Source organism: Delphinus delphis, chromosome 8, assembly GCF_949987515.2.
Source record: "Delphinus delphis chromosome 8, mDelDel1.2, whole genome shotgun sequence".
NCBI classification, from domain to species: Eukaryota; Metazoa; Chordata; class Mammalia; order Artiodactyla; family Delphinidae; genus Delphinus; species Delphinus delphis.
The window spans coordinates 6,400,283-6,413,510 of record NC_082690.1 but is presented as its reverse complement, the minus strand read 5'-3'; the positions used below and the strand labels follow the sequence as shown (position 1 = coordinate 6,413,510).

The following is a 13,228-nucleotide window of genomic DNA, read 5'->3' as shown; positions in this document are numbered from 1 at the left end:
ATCCCAGAGGACAGGACACCAGTGAAATTTCTACTGTGCACCTAGGCAGTGCTGAACATACAGTCAGAACTCGGTGCCACTGCAGAAGTCATTCAGTTGTTTCAGAGCTGGAAGGGACCTTGGAGATCACTTAGTCCTACCCTTCATTTTGTGTATGAGCAAACTGCAGCCCACTCACTATTTGAAAATAAATTATCATTATTCATTAACTAATTTGCATTGACTGTAGCAACCAAACTGTCGTTTCCACCAGGATTTAGTAAGTACAGGTTGCAAAGAACAGCAGGTCAGGCAAACACTTAAATAACATTCTGTTATGTGAGTGAAACACAGGAAACAAACGTACCTGCAGCTCCAACTGAGCAGGCAGCATTAGAGGAGAGAAAAATAGTTACATTACCAATGGGGTTGGAAGGCTTCCCTTCAGTTGGTCATTACCAATCTGGATAGAAAAGATGAAAAAATACATAGCCCCTGCTTTTTAGAATGTGTGAGAGGAAAAAAAAAAAAATCGCTCACCTAAGACTGACCTCCAAAAGCCACATACACATGGCTTTTGCTTTGACACAAGGAACCTTGTTCCAAAACCAGTAACCCAGTTCATTCCAGAACACAAGTACGATCATGGCTACACTATGCTTACACATCCACACCTCAGGAAACATGTGGGCTTTGGTTTTTTCCTTCAAAAAATTCAATCTAGAAAGCATTTCTACGGACCTAGTGAAAAATCAGAATGGCCAAAGCAGAAAAGATAGTAATTGCCCAAGAAAGAGTGAAACACAGATTGGGAATCATGTGGCATGACGGATGGAAGGTATGCAGAGCCTTTTGCCTTTCTGGTGTATATTTATGTAGGTTTACATATCCTTTTGAAATAATATACGTGGAGTCATAAGTTTTATACGTTTCCATTTCAGGACCCTTATAAAGTCTATTTAGCCTGATTGCTCAGAGTTCTTCCACGCTGTCATACAGAACAAACATTTAAATGTATTTTTAAATGAAGGCACGGACTAGACTATTGTTCAAGGTCCCTTCTAGCCTATCGGCAAATAAGACCCAAAGAAACATAAGCTAAAATGATCGTCCACCTAGAAACTGTAAAGCCTGGGAAGTTATACAAAAAGTCTCTTTCATCTGCATAAAGGATTAAGAAAAGTCTTTAAACATCCTGCTGCCACAATCACGGGTTTAAGTCATTCTTTTCTGGATGTCAATTGTCCGCACAGACACTGATCTCACAAAACCACGTTGCTCTCCACATGCATCCCCCGCAGGTCCTAACGCACAATCAACGCTGTCTGTGAAATAGGGACAAAACACACCGGGCCAGGCAGCCATGGAGGCCCTGCAGCCACATGGCCTGAAGTCAAGTCACCGGTCACGCGGGTGAGACACTGCCCTACCCCCGAACCTGGAGCTTAGCTCCGAGCTGTCCCCGTGTGTGCGCTGCACCTGCCAGATCAACATGAACTCAGGTCCCTGTGCACTGACGGGTCCTGGCATTTGCCAGTCTCCCCTTGGAAACCATTGATAAACAAATTCAAAACCCCAAACTGACTTGAGAGCTATGATTAGGCACAGATTAGCCTGGCGTCAATGTAAGTAACTATTACAACTCAGTGTACTTATCTCTCCATTTCCAATCTGTGAGTTTAGGCATCCAGAGAGTTATTCTACTCTAACTACACTAGTCCGGATGCTGCCAAGAGCCAGGCTTCTGAGTCACTCCTAAATTGATGGAATCTAGGACCGGCCATGCCAGCCTGCCACGGGACCCAGAGACCCAGAGAAACAGTTCATACTTTCTTCCAAAACAAGGGGCTTGAGCCTGTGATAGGCTAGATGCAAGCAAGCCTTAGAAGTGGTGGTGAACGGCAGGGAACCTACGCGGCTGGCTGCCTAGACAGAGGTCAGCGCCCGCGGGGCGGAGGGCTGGGAGAGGGCGGGGCGGGCGTCCCGCTTACCCGGATGCGTTTGGCCCTGCGCATGTCGTCGGCCGTCAGGGTGCTCTGGGCGGGCAGCACGCTCTCCTCGTGCTGGGGCTGCAGGTGCAGCTCGTGCGTTTCCGTCTCGTGCTCCAGAGAAGACTGGGCTTCCGGTGGCAGCTGAGGGACTGCGAGCGCGGGCTGCTCTGGTTGGTCCAGCCCATTCAGAGTTGCAGGTTCAGCCTCATCGAACTGCTCCTTGGTGGGAAAATGCAGCAAGTCCTGAAATTGCAATAACCAGCAATTATTTCCCTACCTAGATAGACATTAGTGCTAGGATTTAGAATTGCTGCTTTACTTTTTAAATGACTAGCGTCGTTATGCTCAGAAAAGAATATTTTCTTTCTGAGAAAATTAGTTAGGTAACCATCCACAGGATGTAAAAACCAGGAGACATTCCAGATCATTTTGTGAGGAAAAGACTATGACAGGACTCTTCTGGAATATCATCATTTTAATTGTTTAAACTAATTAAACAGAGTACCCCAGTAATGTCTCTGGACAATTTCAAACCTTTAGGGCAGCAGAGTTGGGTTTTTGTTGTAAGTAACGTTTGAAACAACGTTCTTTTTAGCCTTTCTCTAGTCAGACTTTAATTACCAGGCAGCACAGCACTGACAGGCAGGTCCATCACCCTCTGAGAGGCGTTTGTATTTGAATCCAGTAATGGTTCTCATAAGTTCTCTAACCAAGCATCCAAGAAGAGCTCTTGCTTTCCCATCCCCCATACCTGTGTCCCATCATCACACTTTTCCCCATTTTCACTGGTTATTTCCAAGCGGATAAATTTGGGAGGGCGTCCCGGCCGCCGACCTGGGCCAAACCGCCTCTTGCCTCGCCCCCTTCCTCTGCCTCTTGTTCTGGGGACAAGACATTGGGTTATAGATAGTCATGGTTACACAATACTGCGCAACAAATATTTCCCTGAATGATCCCGATTCACCCCAAATCTTGATTTCCTCTCACTTGATTTCTTTTCCTGATTCTTTTTTTCTAATGGAAACAATCACTTTGCTCATGCACGCTTTCCAAATTTCTCATCTTTGCCATCTACATAGCTCAGAGATGTCTTAAATTATTCAGAATAAAAGGAGGTTTAAAAAGTCAAAGCACTGACAACATTTTGCTACCAAAAATTCTGGAAGCTCGCACACATCTCTGCGATTCTGTGAGCAATGCAGACAGGACAGAACACGCCTAGTGTGTGTCCTGGATACAAGATTCCAGTCTTCCCCTTGCTCACCTCATGTTCCTTCCACGGAATGTGGCTATCGAGTCAAAGGAACGCCCTTGTTTTACTATAATCTTCTGGAAGGTCAGAACAAATTTCTAATTCACCGGTTCCATAGCACATCCAGTAAACACCACATTAAAAGATTCTTTATTATGGGAAATTCCGAACCTCGGCAAATGTGGAGAATACAAGGAGGCCAGTGTACCCGCTACCTCATTTCAATACTTACCAACTCATGGCCAGTTTTATCCCATCTATAGCCTCACCACTTCTCCCACACACATACCCATTAGGCTATTTTGAAATAAATCCCAGACATCATTTCATCTGTAAATATTTCAATATGTACCTCTAAAACATAAGGACATATATTTGTATATATAATACACATATCTCCACAACAACTTTATCGCACCTAAAAAATAAGTGATAGTTGCTCAACATTTATTAAATCGAGCCAAAGTTCAAATTTGCCTAATTGTCTCAAATTTCTTTTAACAGCTGGCTAACAAACATTTTTATCTACAACGTGTCAGGCATGGAGCTTGACACTAAAGACGGTAAGTTATATGCAACAGTTTTTACCCTCACATGTCCAGTAGAGGCAGCAGACATGTAAACCAAACCTCACAATAGAATATAAAAAGTGCTATAACAGAGCCATGGTCGGAGTTTTCGGGAAACACAGGAGGGAGCGATGGAACTCCTGCTATGTCCTCCATGCACCCCAGACGTTTGCTCCCGTGGTCACACCCTCAGCCTTGTCGTCCTTGGGAGGTGCGGCATCCCCACTGTCCTGATGCCATGCCTCGCCCGCTCCTACACGGTGTCCTAACTTCCAGCTCACGCCCTCAGACACCTGGACTCAACGATCCTTCCGCCTCACCACCAGCTCCAGTCCAGTCCTGTGCCCTGTCTGCAGTCCTGCATCCTCTTCATGTTTTATCTCCGTCCTTCCACTCATAAGCTCCAAGGTCCTTCACTGGAGTCACTCCCTTGTACATGCTCTTCCCTCCCCACTGCTGCTTCATCACTCTTGTTGCGTTGCACGCACTTGGTGAAACCAACTTCCTGCCGGCTCTGCACCAGCACCCTCGCAGCGAAAGACACTTGGTGACGACACAGCCGTGACTCACATGAGCCCTCACTCACGTTGCAGGCAATCACACCGGACTTCCCTGGGATATTTACTCTCCCACTTCCCTAAATGCCATTTCGCACCATCTCCTCTCTTTTCAAATCACATAAAAGCTGGCAACCCTACATCTGTCCCACCGGGACCACTCTGCCCAGAACCACTCTCATTTTTCATCTGAACTGTTGAAATAGCTTCTAACTAGACTCCCTGTCTTCACTCTTACTGCAACACAAGCTAAGGTGATAGTTTTATTTTTATCCACAGTTATGTTTAGAAATGTAACTAACATCACAATATCCCTTGATCAGCAGACTCTAAAGACTTCTTATCACACATAGAATTAAATTCAAATTTCCTGCCACTACCCATCAGGCCTATGTGATCCAGCTGCTGCTTACCCCATCCCGTGGAATTCTCCTTCACCTACCTTTTTTATATAGTGGGAATTAAACATAGGACTTAGTCTGATGAAGGAATCCTACTACTGAAAAGAGTTTGAAAATCAGAAGAATTCCTATTTCAGAATCTCTAGTTAGGGGAGATTTTACTAAGGTGAAAAGATGTCCTATTGCTGGGTATTGGTTATGCTGGAAAAGACACAAGTAGTGATGAGAACCAGCGGAAAAAAGGAAATGACGGATAAGAAATGCCCTTCAGCAGCCTCCCTGGTTACCTGTCTACACACAAGCGCACGTGTGTGCGCGCACACACACACAGACCCACAAATTCACAGATGATCTAGAAACGATGCTGGAACTTTAAAAACGAAGTTTTTGAAGTCTTCCCCCTTATTATTATACCTGCTAAACACATCCAGTTTCTCATCATGCGAATTGAGATGCTGCTGCAGCTGCTCTGAGCTTATAAATCGGCGGTTACATTCGTAGCAGGGCCAATTCTTCTCTTGCTCTCGAAGAACTGCAGTCGTGGGAGAGAAACCACGGAGGCTGGTGATCAACAGGCACCAATAACACTCAGATGCCCAGTACCCACACCATTCCCTTCTCAGCGTAGCCCAGTGTTCATAAATACGCAATGTCTGCTGTTCTGTTATAAAATCAAAGGCTAAAGTTTGACAGAGAATAATTTTTAGGATCTTGTTTTCTGATATATTTGCATAAGACATCAAAGGAACAAACACCCTTGTGCTACCCTCTCCCACCCCGCAATACATACAACACACACACACACACACACACACACACACACACACACGACCTTACCACACTGGAAAGACAAGGAGTGCTACAATGGAAATCTGTATGCAGATAACCCAGTGATTCAGATCCAAGTTTCATAATCAGATGGTATACTGTATCACAAATAACTTGAAAATCAATGCCCAATGTAATCACTTTAGCAAAATGTTCAGAAGTACCCATTAAAGCTGATTATGTGTATACCGTATGACCCAGCAATCCACTCCTAGATGTGCACGCAACAGAAATATGCACATATGTTCACTAAAAGACATGCAAGAATGTGCACAGTGGCACCCTCATGTTAGCCAGAAACTGGAAACGACCCTGCTGTATAATAAAGAATTTTGCTGGCATTTGTCCCCGGTCCCTGGGAAATAGCCTCTAAATCTTTGGAATCTCCAAGTAAGAAGCATGTCTTTGTTATTCCTGGTGATCTGTGACCATACCTGAGTTTATGCTAATGAGATGGCTCAGGATGGGGCTGGCTGTGTCAGGAAGACCAACCTTCTGATTACAGGGTTGGGGCTTTGCGCCAGGTGGTATCAACCAGGCAGGGGAGCAGGGGCTGGAGAGCAAGTTCAATCACAGGCCAAGGAGCCAATCACTCACACCTACGTGATGATGCCTTGAGAAAAACTCTGGACACAGAAGCTCAGGTGAGCCTTCTAGGCTGGTAATCATACATCAGTGCTCCAGGGTCGTGACACAGCCTAAGGACATGGGATCCTCCCCAACTTTGCCCTGAGTGTCTCTCCATTTGCCTGGTCCCCCCGTGCATCCTTTATACTACAATGGTACTCATAAGTACAGCACTTTTCTGAGTCCCATGAATCGTTCTAGGGAATTATCAGACATAAGGGGGTTAGCAGGAACTCCCTAAATTGTAGCTAGCTGGTCAGAAGTGCAGGGGGCATGGGACCCCCAGGGCTTGAGACTACTGTCTGAAGTCGGGAGGGCCTTGTGGAGGACTCTGCCCTTGACCTGCAGAATGTGACCTCACTCCAGCTAGTCAGTGCCAGGATTGCATTGTGCAGCCCACATTTCTATGGTAGAAATAGATCAGTGAATTGCGGTACATTCACACAATGGAAACCCAAATGGCAATGAGAATAAACAAATTACATTAGTACATAACAGTATGGAAGAATCTCACAAACAAAAGATTCCCAGACACCAGAAATGTACATATCACATAATTCCATTTATAAAAAGTTTGGTAACAAGCACATCATCATATCTGTGGTGTTGAAGTCGGGAGATTAGTTACCCTTGGGAGTGAGGAGGAATTACAAGGCTCAGGGGAGTCCTGGGGCCATGGCCACGCTCTGTGTCTTGATCTGGGTGCGGGTTGCCCAGGTGTCCTCACGTTATGAAAATTCATTGGGCCCTTACTTAGGATTTGCGCACTTTTCTGTACGTAGGTTGTACTTCAGTGACATTTACTTTGAAAACAAAGTCAATGCCTACCTTGCCGTGTTCAGAGATGATTACATCTCGATAGGGATCGTCCTCTGATCTAGGTCCTAATTTAGTATTTGGAGGTTTTCATTATATTAAATACTATTTTCCAGCACCCATGAAAGAAATGTAAATATGTCATTGTCATTTGACCCTAGAATTAGACAGGGATGTGCAGCTCTAAAGAACCTATTAGAATATCTTAAATACAGAGAGATAGAAAAATTAGACATTGCCTAAAGATGTAAGTCATATATACAATTTAGAATCAATATATGAAATACAAAAAAAAAGAAAAAGTTCAAGCACCTTTCCTTTCTTCCTCGGAAATGTCATGAATCTTCCGGTTCACAAACTCGGCATAGGAAGCAGCATACCACACCTGCAAGAGCCAAGTACATCATCAAGGACTAAGGGCATCACCGGATGTGCTTCACGTGCTTCAATCCCCCCTCCTGCTCACAGGAAACAATTCAGGATTTTCTACAGCCCACGGAAAACAAACAAACAAAAGAAGCCGAACTGTGAGGTGACCCCGTTAGCGCAGACGGTCAGTCAGGAAGTTCGCCTGCCAAGACACACTGTGTGTTTTCTTTTTCCTTTGTAAAAAACTGTGGGACTTCCCTGGCGGTCCAGTGGTTAGGACTCCGCGCCTCCACTGCAGGGGGCACGGGTTCGATTCCTGGTCTGGGCACTGAGATCCCACGTGCCGAGCGGTGAGGCCAAAAAATCAATAAATAAAATGTAAAAAATAAAAAGATAAAAAACTGGTTTTGTTATTAGAACAACTTCACGAGAGATAACATCAATAGTCTCTTGATCTGCATGAAGCAGAGCCTCTTCCAATTCTTTTTTTTCTTTTTCCTAAGGTACGTGGGCCTCTCACTGCTGTGGCCTCTCCCGTTGCGGAGCACAGGCTCCAGACGCGCAGGCTCAGCGGCCATGGCTCACGGGCCCAGCCGCTCCGCGGCACGTGAGATCCTCCCGGACCGGGGCACGAACCCGTGTCCCCTGCACCGGCAGGCGGACTCTCAACCACTGCGCCACCAGGGAAGCCCTCTTCCAATTCTTTTATCTGTATTTAAACACAGGTTTCTCCACAGCTGTGATCATGGTGGCTCCACCCCAACACTGCTGGGTCACCAGAGCTACGCCACCTTCCTGAGCCCCTTCCTCCGCCCTACCCTGCGGGCCGCTTCTGCTCAGTCTCCCTGTCTGGCTGTCCTTCCCCTCCCGCACCCTGAACAGCGCTGTTCCTCGAAGCGTAGTCCAAGTCCAGGGCCTTCTTATTTCTTCCTGAGGTGATCGCACCCATTGCAGCCAACTCTGTGCTAATGACTCCCAGGTCACTGCCTCTACTCCAGACCCTCCCCTCCTGCCCTCTACCTACATTCTACTACCTGCCTGATGGCGCTTGTCCGGACCTGACTTCCAGATGCTCTCCTCCTCGCCCCCCACCCCTGCCAACCTTCCCCATCTCAGTAAATACCCCACGTTCCACACAGTTGCTCAGACTTGAAATCTAAAAGCTAATCCTTTTTAAAATATATTTATTTATTTGGCTGTGCTGGGTCTTAGTTGCGGCAGGCGGGATCTTTAGTTGTGGCATGCGAACTCTTAGTCATGGCATGTGGGATCTAGTTCCCTGACCAGGGATCGAACCCGGGCCCCCTGCATTGGGAGCGTGGAGCCTTAGCCCCTGGACCACCATATTTCTGTTTTCTTCTGTAATGCCTCAGTAAGAACTCTCAGTGACTCAGGCGTCCTCTGTCTGCTCCGCCCACCTAGACGCACACCAAGATGAGCTCTTGCCTGGTTTTCTAACGAGCCTCTGCTTTTCCACTCTTGTTCCCTGCATTCCAGTCCCCACACAGAAGCCAGCGCGGTCTTCTGGAAACACAGTCGGATTTCATCACTCACTCCCATGCTTAATGGCCTGCAACAGCTGCTTGGTTCTCAGTAAACCTCAAGTGCTTGACGCTGGTCTGCAAAGGGCTCCCACCACCCTCCTTTACCCACCTTCAGTTCCTCCAACATGTAGAGTTCTCGCCCTTGCTGTTCCACCACCAGGAATGTTGGGTTCTTCACTGTCACCTCCTCAGCAAGGCCCGCCCTCTCCCGTCACACCTAAATTGGGGCCTTTCTGTTATCTGCTCCTTTCACACCTTTTGTGTCCTTCACAGCACTTCCCACTATTTGATATCATTTGCTTATTTACACCTTTCTGCCCACCTCCCCTCTGGAGGACAAGTTCCTTGAACGCAGGGCACCAGTCTGTCTTCTCCTAGTGTCTGGAACATAGTACAAGGTCCATATTTGGGTCACTAAATGAATCCATCATATACAATTGTTGTGGAACATTATTTTAACCATATGGAAATAATCACACTGAGAGACTTCATTTTCAACTGTGGAATAATATTCTACAGAGTCTGTATTCTATACTTTACTTGACCATGACCCTGTGGTTGGACTTTTAGGTAGTTTATCATTCTGCTGTTATAAATTCTGCCTTGTTCATCGATTCCAAGAGGTATGTTTCTCATATTCTCTGATTCAGAAATCAGAGTGTGCCTCCCAACCCATGGCATTCTGTGGTCACTGCCCTGACGTAGCCGTGACCACCTGCCTTTGCTCCTGCACAAACCTGGCCGAGATCTTTCCATTCTCACCTCATTCCGGTTATGTGTCCCACTGGCACCCCGTGAGGTGCTACACTTGCCAAGCAATGAAAATGAAGGCCAAAAAAAACCTGCCATCTCCCTCAGAATAAACGAAAGAAATTTCAAAGCAATGCAAGGCTGGTGTGATCATACCGGAGGAACTCTCATTAAGGTATCAAACATCGAGTGATCAGAAACTTCCCACTGACTTGATCAAAAAACTCTCAGCTTCCAAGGACATGTGTTTCAATTGAGGAAAAAGACACATATGGGTTCGGTCAATGGGAAAGCACGGCATCAAAACTTACAGAAAAGCTATCAGTGGCTTGGAAAAATATCGCAGAGGTAGCAGAGGAGCACTTATTCTAAAAACACTGCACCATCATCAGCACCTTGATGGTACAGAAGATGACAGATAGACAAAAGCACAAACATCCATGATAAAGTAAAACAATGATCCAGTTAAAGAAAAAAAAGTCAGACTGCACAGAAAGCAGTTTATACCTGAACCAATTTCTTTTGCTTATAGTGTGCCTTTTTAAATATGCGTAAGTGTGATGTGATTTCAAAATTGTGTCTAAATAAGTCCAAAATAGCTCCTGCCATAAAAATAAAATAACTACTTCTGTTGATTAAAATAAGCACTGTAACATAGCTCAGCTGGCAGTGTTTTCTCAATGGTGTGCAAAATAATGGTGCATCTTAATGTCTGAGTCAGCAAAAAAATTACAAAATTCTAATGTAGCTAGCTCTATCTTTGCTTATAATTATTTCCTCAGACTTATTTTCAAGGATTGGGTTTACTCAGCCGAGAACATTTTTGCTGCCTACTGTCAGAAATAGTCTATAAAATATTGCAATACTGAAACAAACATCCCTATTTTTTAAACCCTCACACTCCTTGTATTATATCTGTTTATTTTTGCTAGTTTAAATTAACAAAAATATTAACTCATAGTTGCTTTAAGGGTTTTTAAATGATCAACCTTTAAAAAAAATTTTTAACATTTCTTTACTATTTGAGTCCTCCCCCAAGTAAAGTCTATTCCTGATACTTATTTATTGTCCATCTGGATGTAGTGAGGTTAGGGGCACACAACTTTCTCTCAGTTTGTATACTCAAACCTTTTAACATGCATTACAAATATTTCCCCCATTCTGTTGCTTTCTTTTTATCTGTTGTTTTGGTTGTTCATTATATTGAACTATTATATTCTTATTTAATTGTATCTGTCTGCCTTCTACTGCATTAAAAGAGAAAATAATCTCCCCTCCACAGTTAAAAGTACTCATTCAGTATCAAGAATTTGTTGGAATACAGGTGTGAGATGTGAATCTCCTTCTACACATTTTCTTTGGAGGTTATGGATTATCTAAACTTGACGGTTTCAAAGACGCAGGGTTTGTACAGCTTTTAAACAAAGTCTAGGTCTTTGTTCCCCCCAAAGAAGTATCTATTTCTCACTTTATCACACTGAGGCACAGTGCTATTCAGTGTTCATGTACCAAAGCAATCATTTCTGACATATTTTTCATTTATAACTTTAATATTTTGACCCCCTCTTTTTACCATGTTCCTAACATAGCTTTAAAAACGGGCACGGGTAGTGGGGGGCAGAGGGGATTTTCCCTTAGAATCATAGCGGAATTTTCATTAATCATCAAGAGTTAATATTTAGACAAATTCCTACAGAGTGTTATCCCCAAAAAATATATTCCTAAAATCAGAAGTCAGTGCATAGAATTCTTTGGGTAAAATGAGTCTTCAGATAAAGAAATCTCGCCCATACATCTGAATTCCATTTTACAAGATCTCCTGTTTCCCAGCTAACTCTTCCTTAGAATGTGTAAATGATGTGAAGTAAGCCCATCTTTAATCACACAGACCTGCCTGTGCCCCCAAAACAACTACTTCCTCACCCCTGGGCCTAATACCTTCATGAACGCCTTTGAGAGATCTCAAAAGTCATATACTTTTCATTCTGTTTTATTTGTGGGATTATTAGAAGTGTACAGTACACAGCAAGTGCTCAGTAAGTAAGTGAATTACAAGAAAAGGACCATTGTTTAAGGAATCCCTCTGCAAAGGGAAAAGAAAAGTAGGAAAAGCATGAAGCAATTGCAATTCCTAGCAAAGGTGCCACTGACCCAGCACTGTACCTTAAGCTCTTGCTTGGGCTCCACATTCTTGATTGTTGTGTAGTACACGTGGTGGCCATACTGGTAAGCCACCAGGTTCTGCTCCAGGTGATTCTGGGCCGGGCGCACGAACATCATCCAGTTACAAAGGGTCTCGTCAGACAACTCAAACCACAGGTCTTCGTGCAAATCCCTGTCTCTTCTGTCACCTTTATCAAGAGAAACCTGCAACCAGAGTGAAAGTAAAAAGACACACATACACAAAACCTCTAATATGATAGATATTCATGTAATGACATACAAGATATTGTTCCTGAAATTAACCAGATATGCTGATTCTCCCCTTTGTATCTAGAAAGATACTGGAATTGTGTCTTGCCGAATGGAACAGGAAAAAGATACCTTCTGAAGACTCACCTACAGAAGGATTACTTAGCAAAATCTACAAGTTAGCACCCTGAGTGTACAGCTTTGGTTGATATTTCATCATTAACTAACACATCAAAAAATGAGACTAATTAGGGGCTTCCCTGGTGGCGCAGTGGTTGAGAATATGCCTGCCAATGCCGGGGACACGAGTTCGAGCCCTGGTCTGGGAAGATCCCACATGCTGCGAAGCAACTAGGCCCGTGCGCCACAACTACTGAGCCTGCGCTTCTGGAGCCTATGCTCCGCAACAAGAGAGGCCGCGACAGTGAGAGGCCCGTGTACCGCGATGAAGAGTGGCCCCCACTCACGGCAACTAGAGAAAGCCCTTGCACAGAAATGAAGACCCAACACAGCGAAAAATTAATTAATTAATTAATTTTTTAAAAAACTGCAAAGAGGTTTTCCTAAAAACATTATGGGCACTTAACAGATAACATGAGTCGACGTAATTCTATGCTCCAGTCATAGTTAATTTGAAAAACAAGCTGTCGAGTCCCTTTTATGGGATGAATTGTGTCCCCCCCAAAATGTGTATGTTGAAGCCCTAGCCCCCCAGTAGCCCAGAATGTAACTGCATTCGGAGACACGGCTTTGCAAGAGTGGGTCCCAATCCCATCTGACTGGTGTCCTCATAGGAAGGGGAGATCAGGACACACAGAGAAGCTGCAGAGGCACCTTGCAGACAGGGACAGCCCTGTGCAAAGGCAGCCGCAGGGCAGCCACCTGCAAGCCAAGGAGAGCAGCCTCACCGGGGGCCAACCTTGCCTGCACCTTGGCCTTGGACTTCCAGCCTCTAGGACTGTGAGAAAACAAACATCGGTTCTTTAAGCTCCCCCGGTCTGTCATGTTTGATCCTGGCAGCCCTCCCAGACTAATCCAGCCCCTGAGAACACCTCTCAGAATTATTCACATTGAGACTTCGGGGACTGAAACCGTACCCTCTGTGTCATTGGTGAGAGAGAAAACGTCTCCAT

The 13,228-nt window shown here is 44.8% G+C and overlaps 1 protein-coding gene across 1 annotated transcript in view; it reads right to left on the bottom strand.

The window, feature by feature from the left end:
• The window catches only part of PRDM10 (PR/SET domain 10), an 87,532-nt gene that overhangs the window by 24,848 nt on the left and 49,456 nt on the right, over window positions 1-13,228 (bottom strand). Inside the window, exons 7-11 of the mRNA XM_060017666.1 lie at window positions 11,847-12,050; window positions 7,333-7,405; window positions 5,164-5,281; window positions 2,722-2,851; window positions 1,971-2,213 (exon numbers count right to left, since the gene is read on the bottom strand). Coding sequence (XP_059873649.1) covers window positions 1,971-2,213; window positions 2,722-2,851; window positions 5,164-5,281; window positions 7,333-7,405; window positions 11,847-12,050 — 768 coding nt within the window. The remainder of the gene's footprint in view (window positions 1-1,970; window positions 2,214-2,721; window positions 2,852-5,163; window positions 5,282-7,332; window positions 7,406-11,846; window positions 12,051-13,228) is intronic.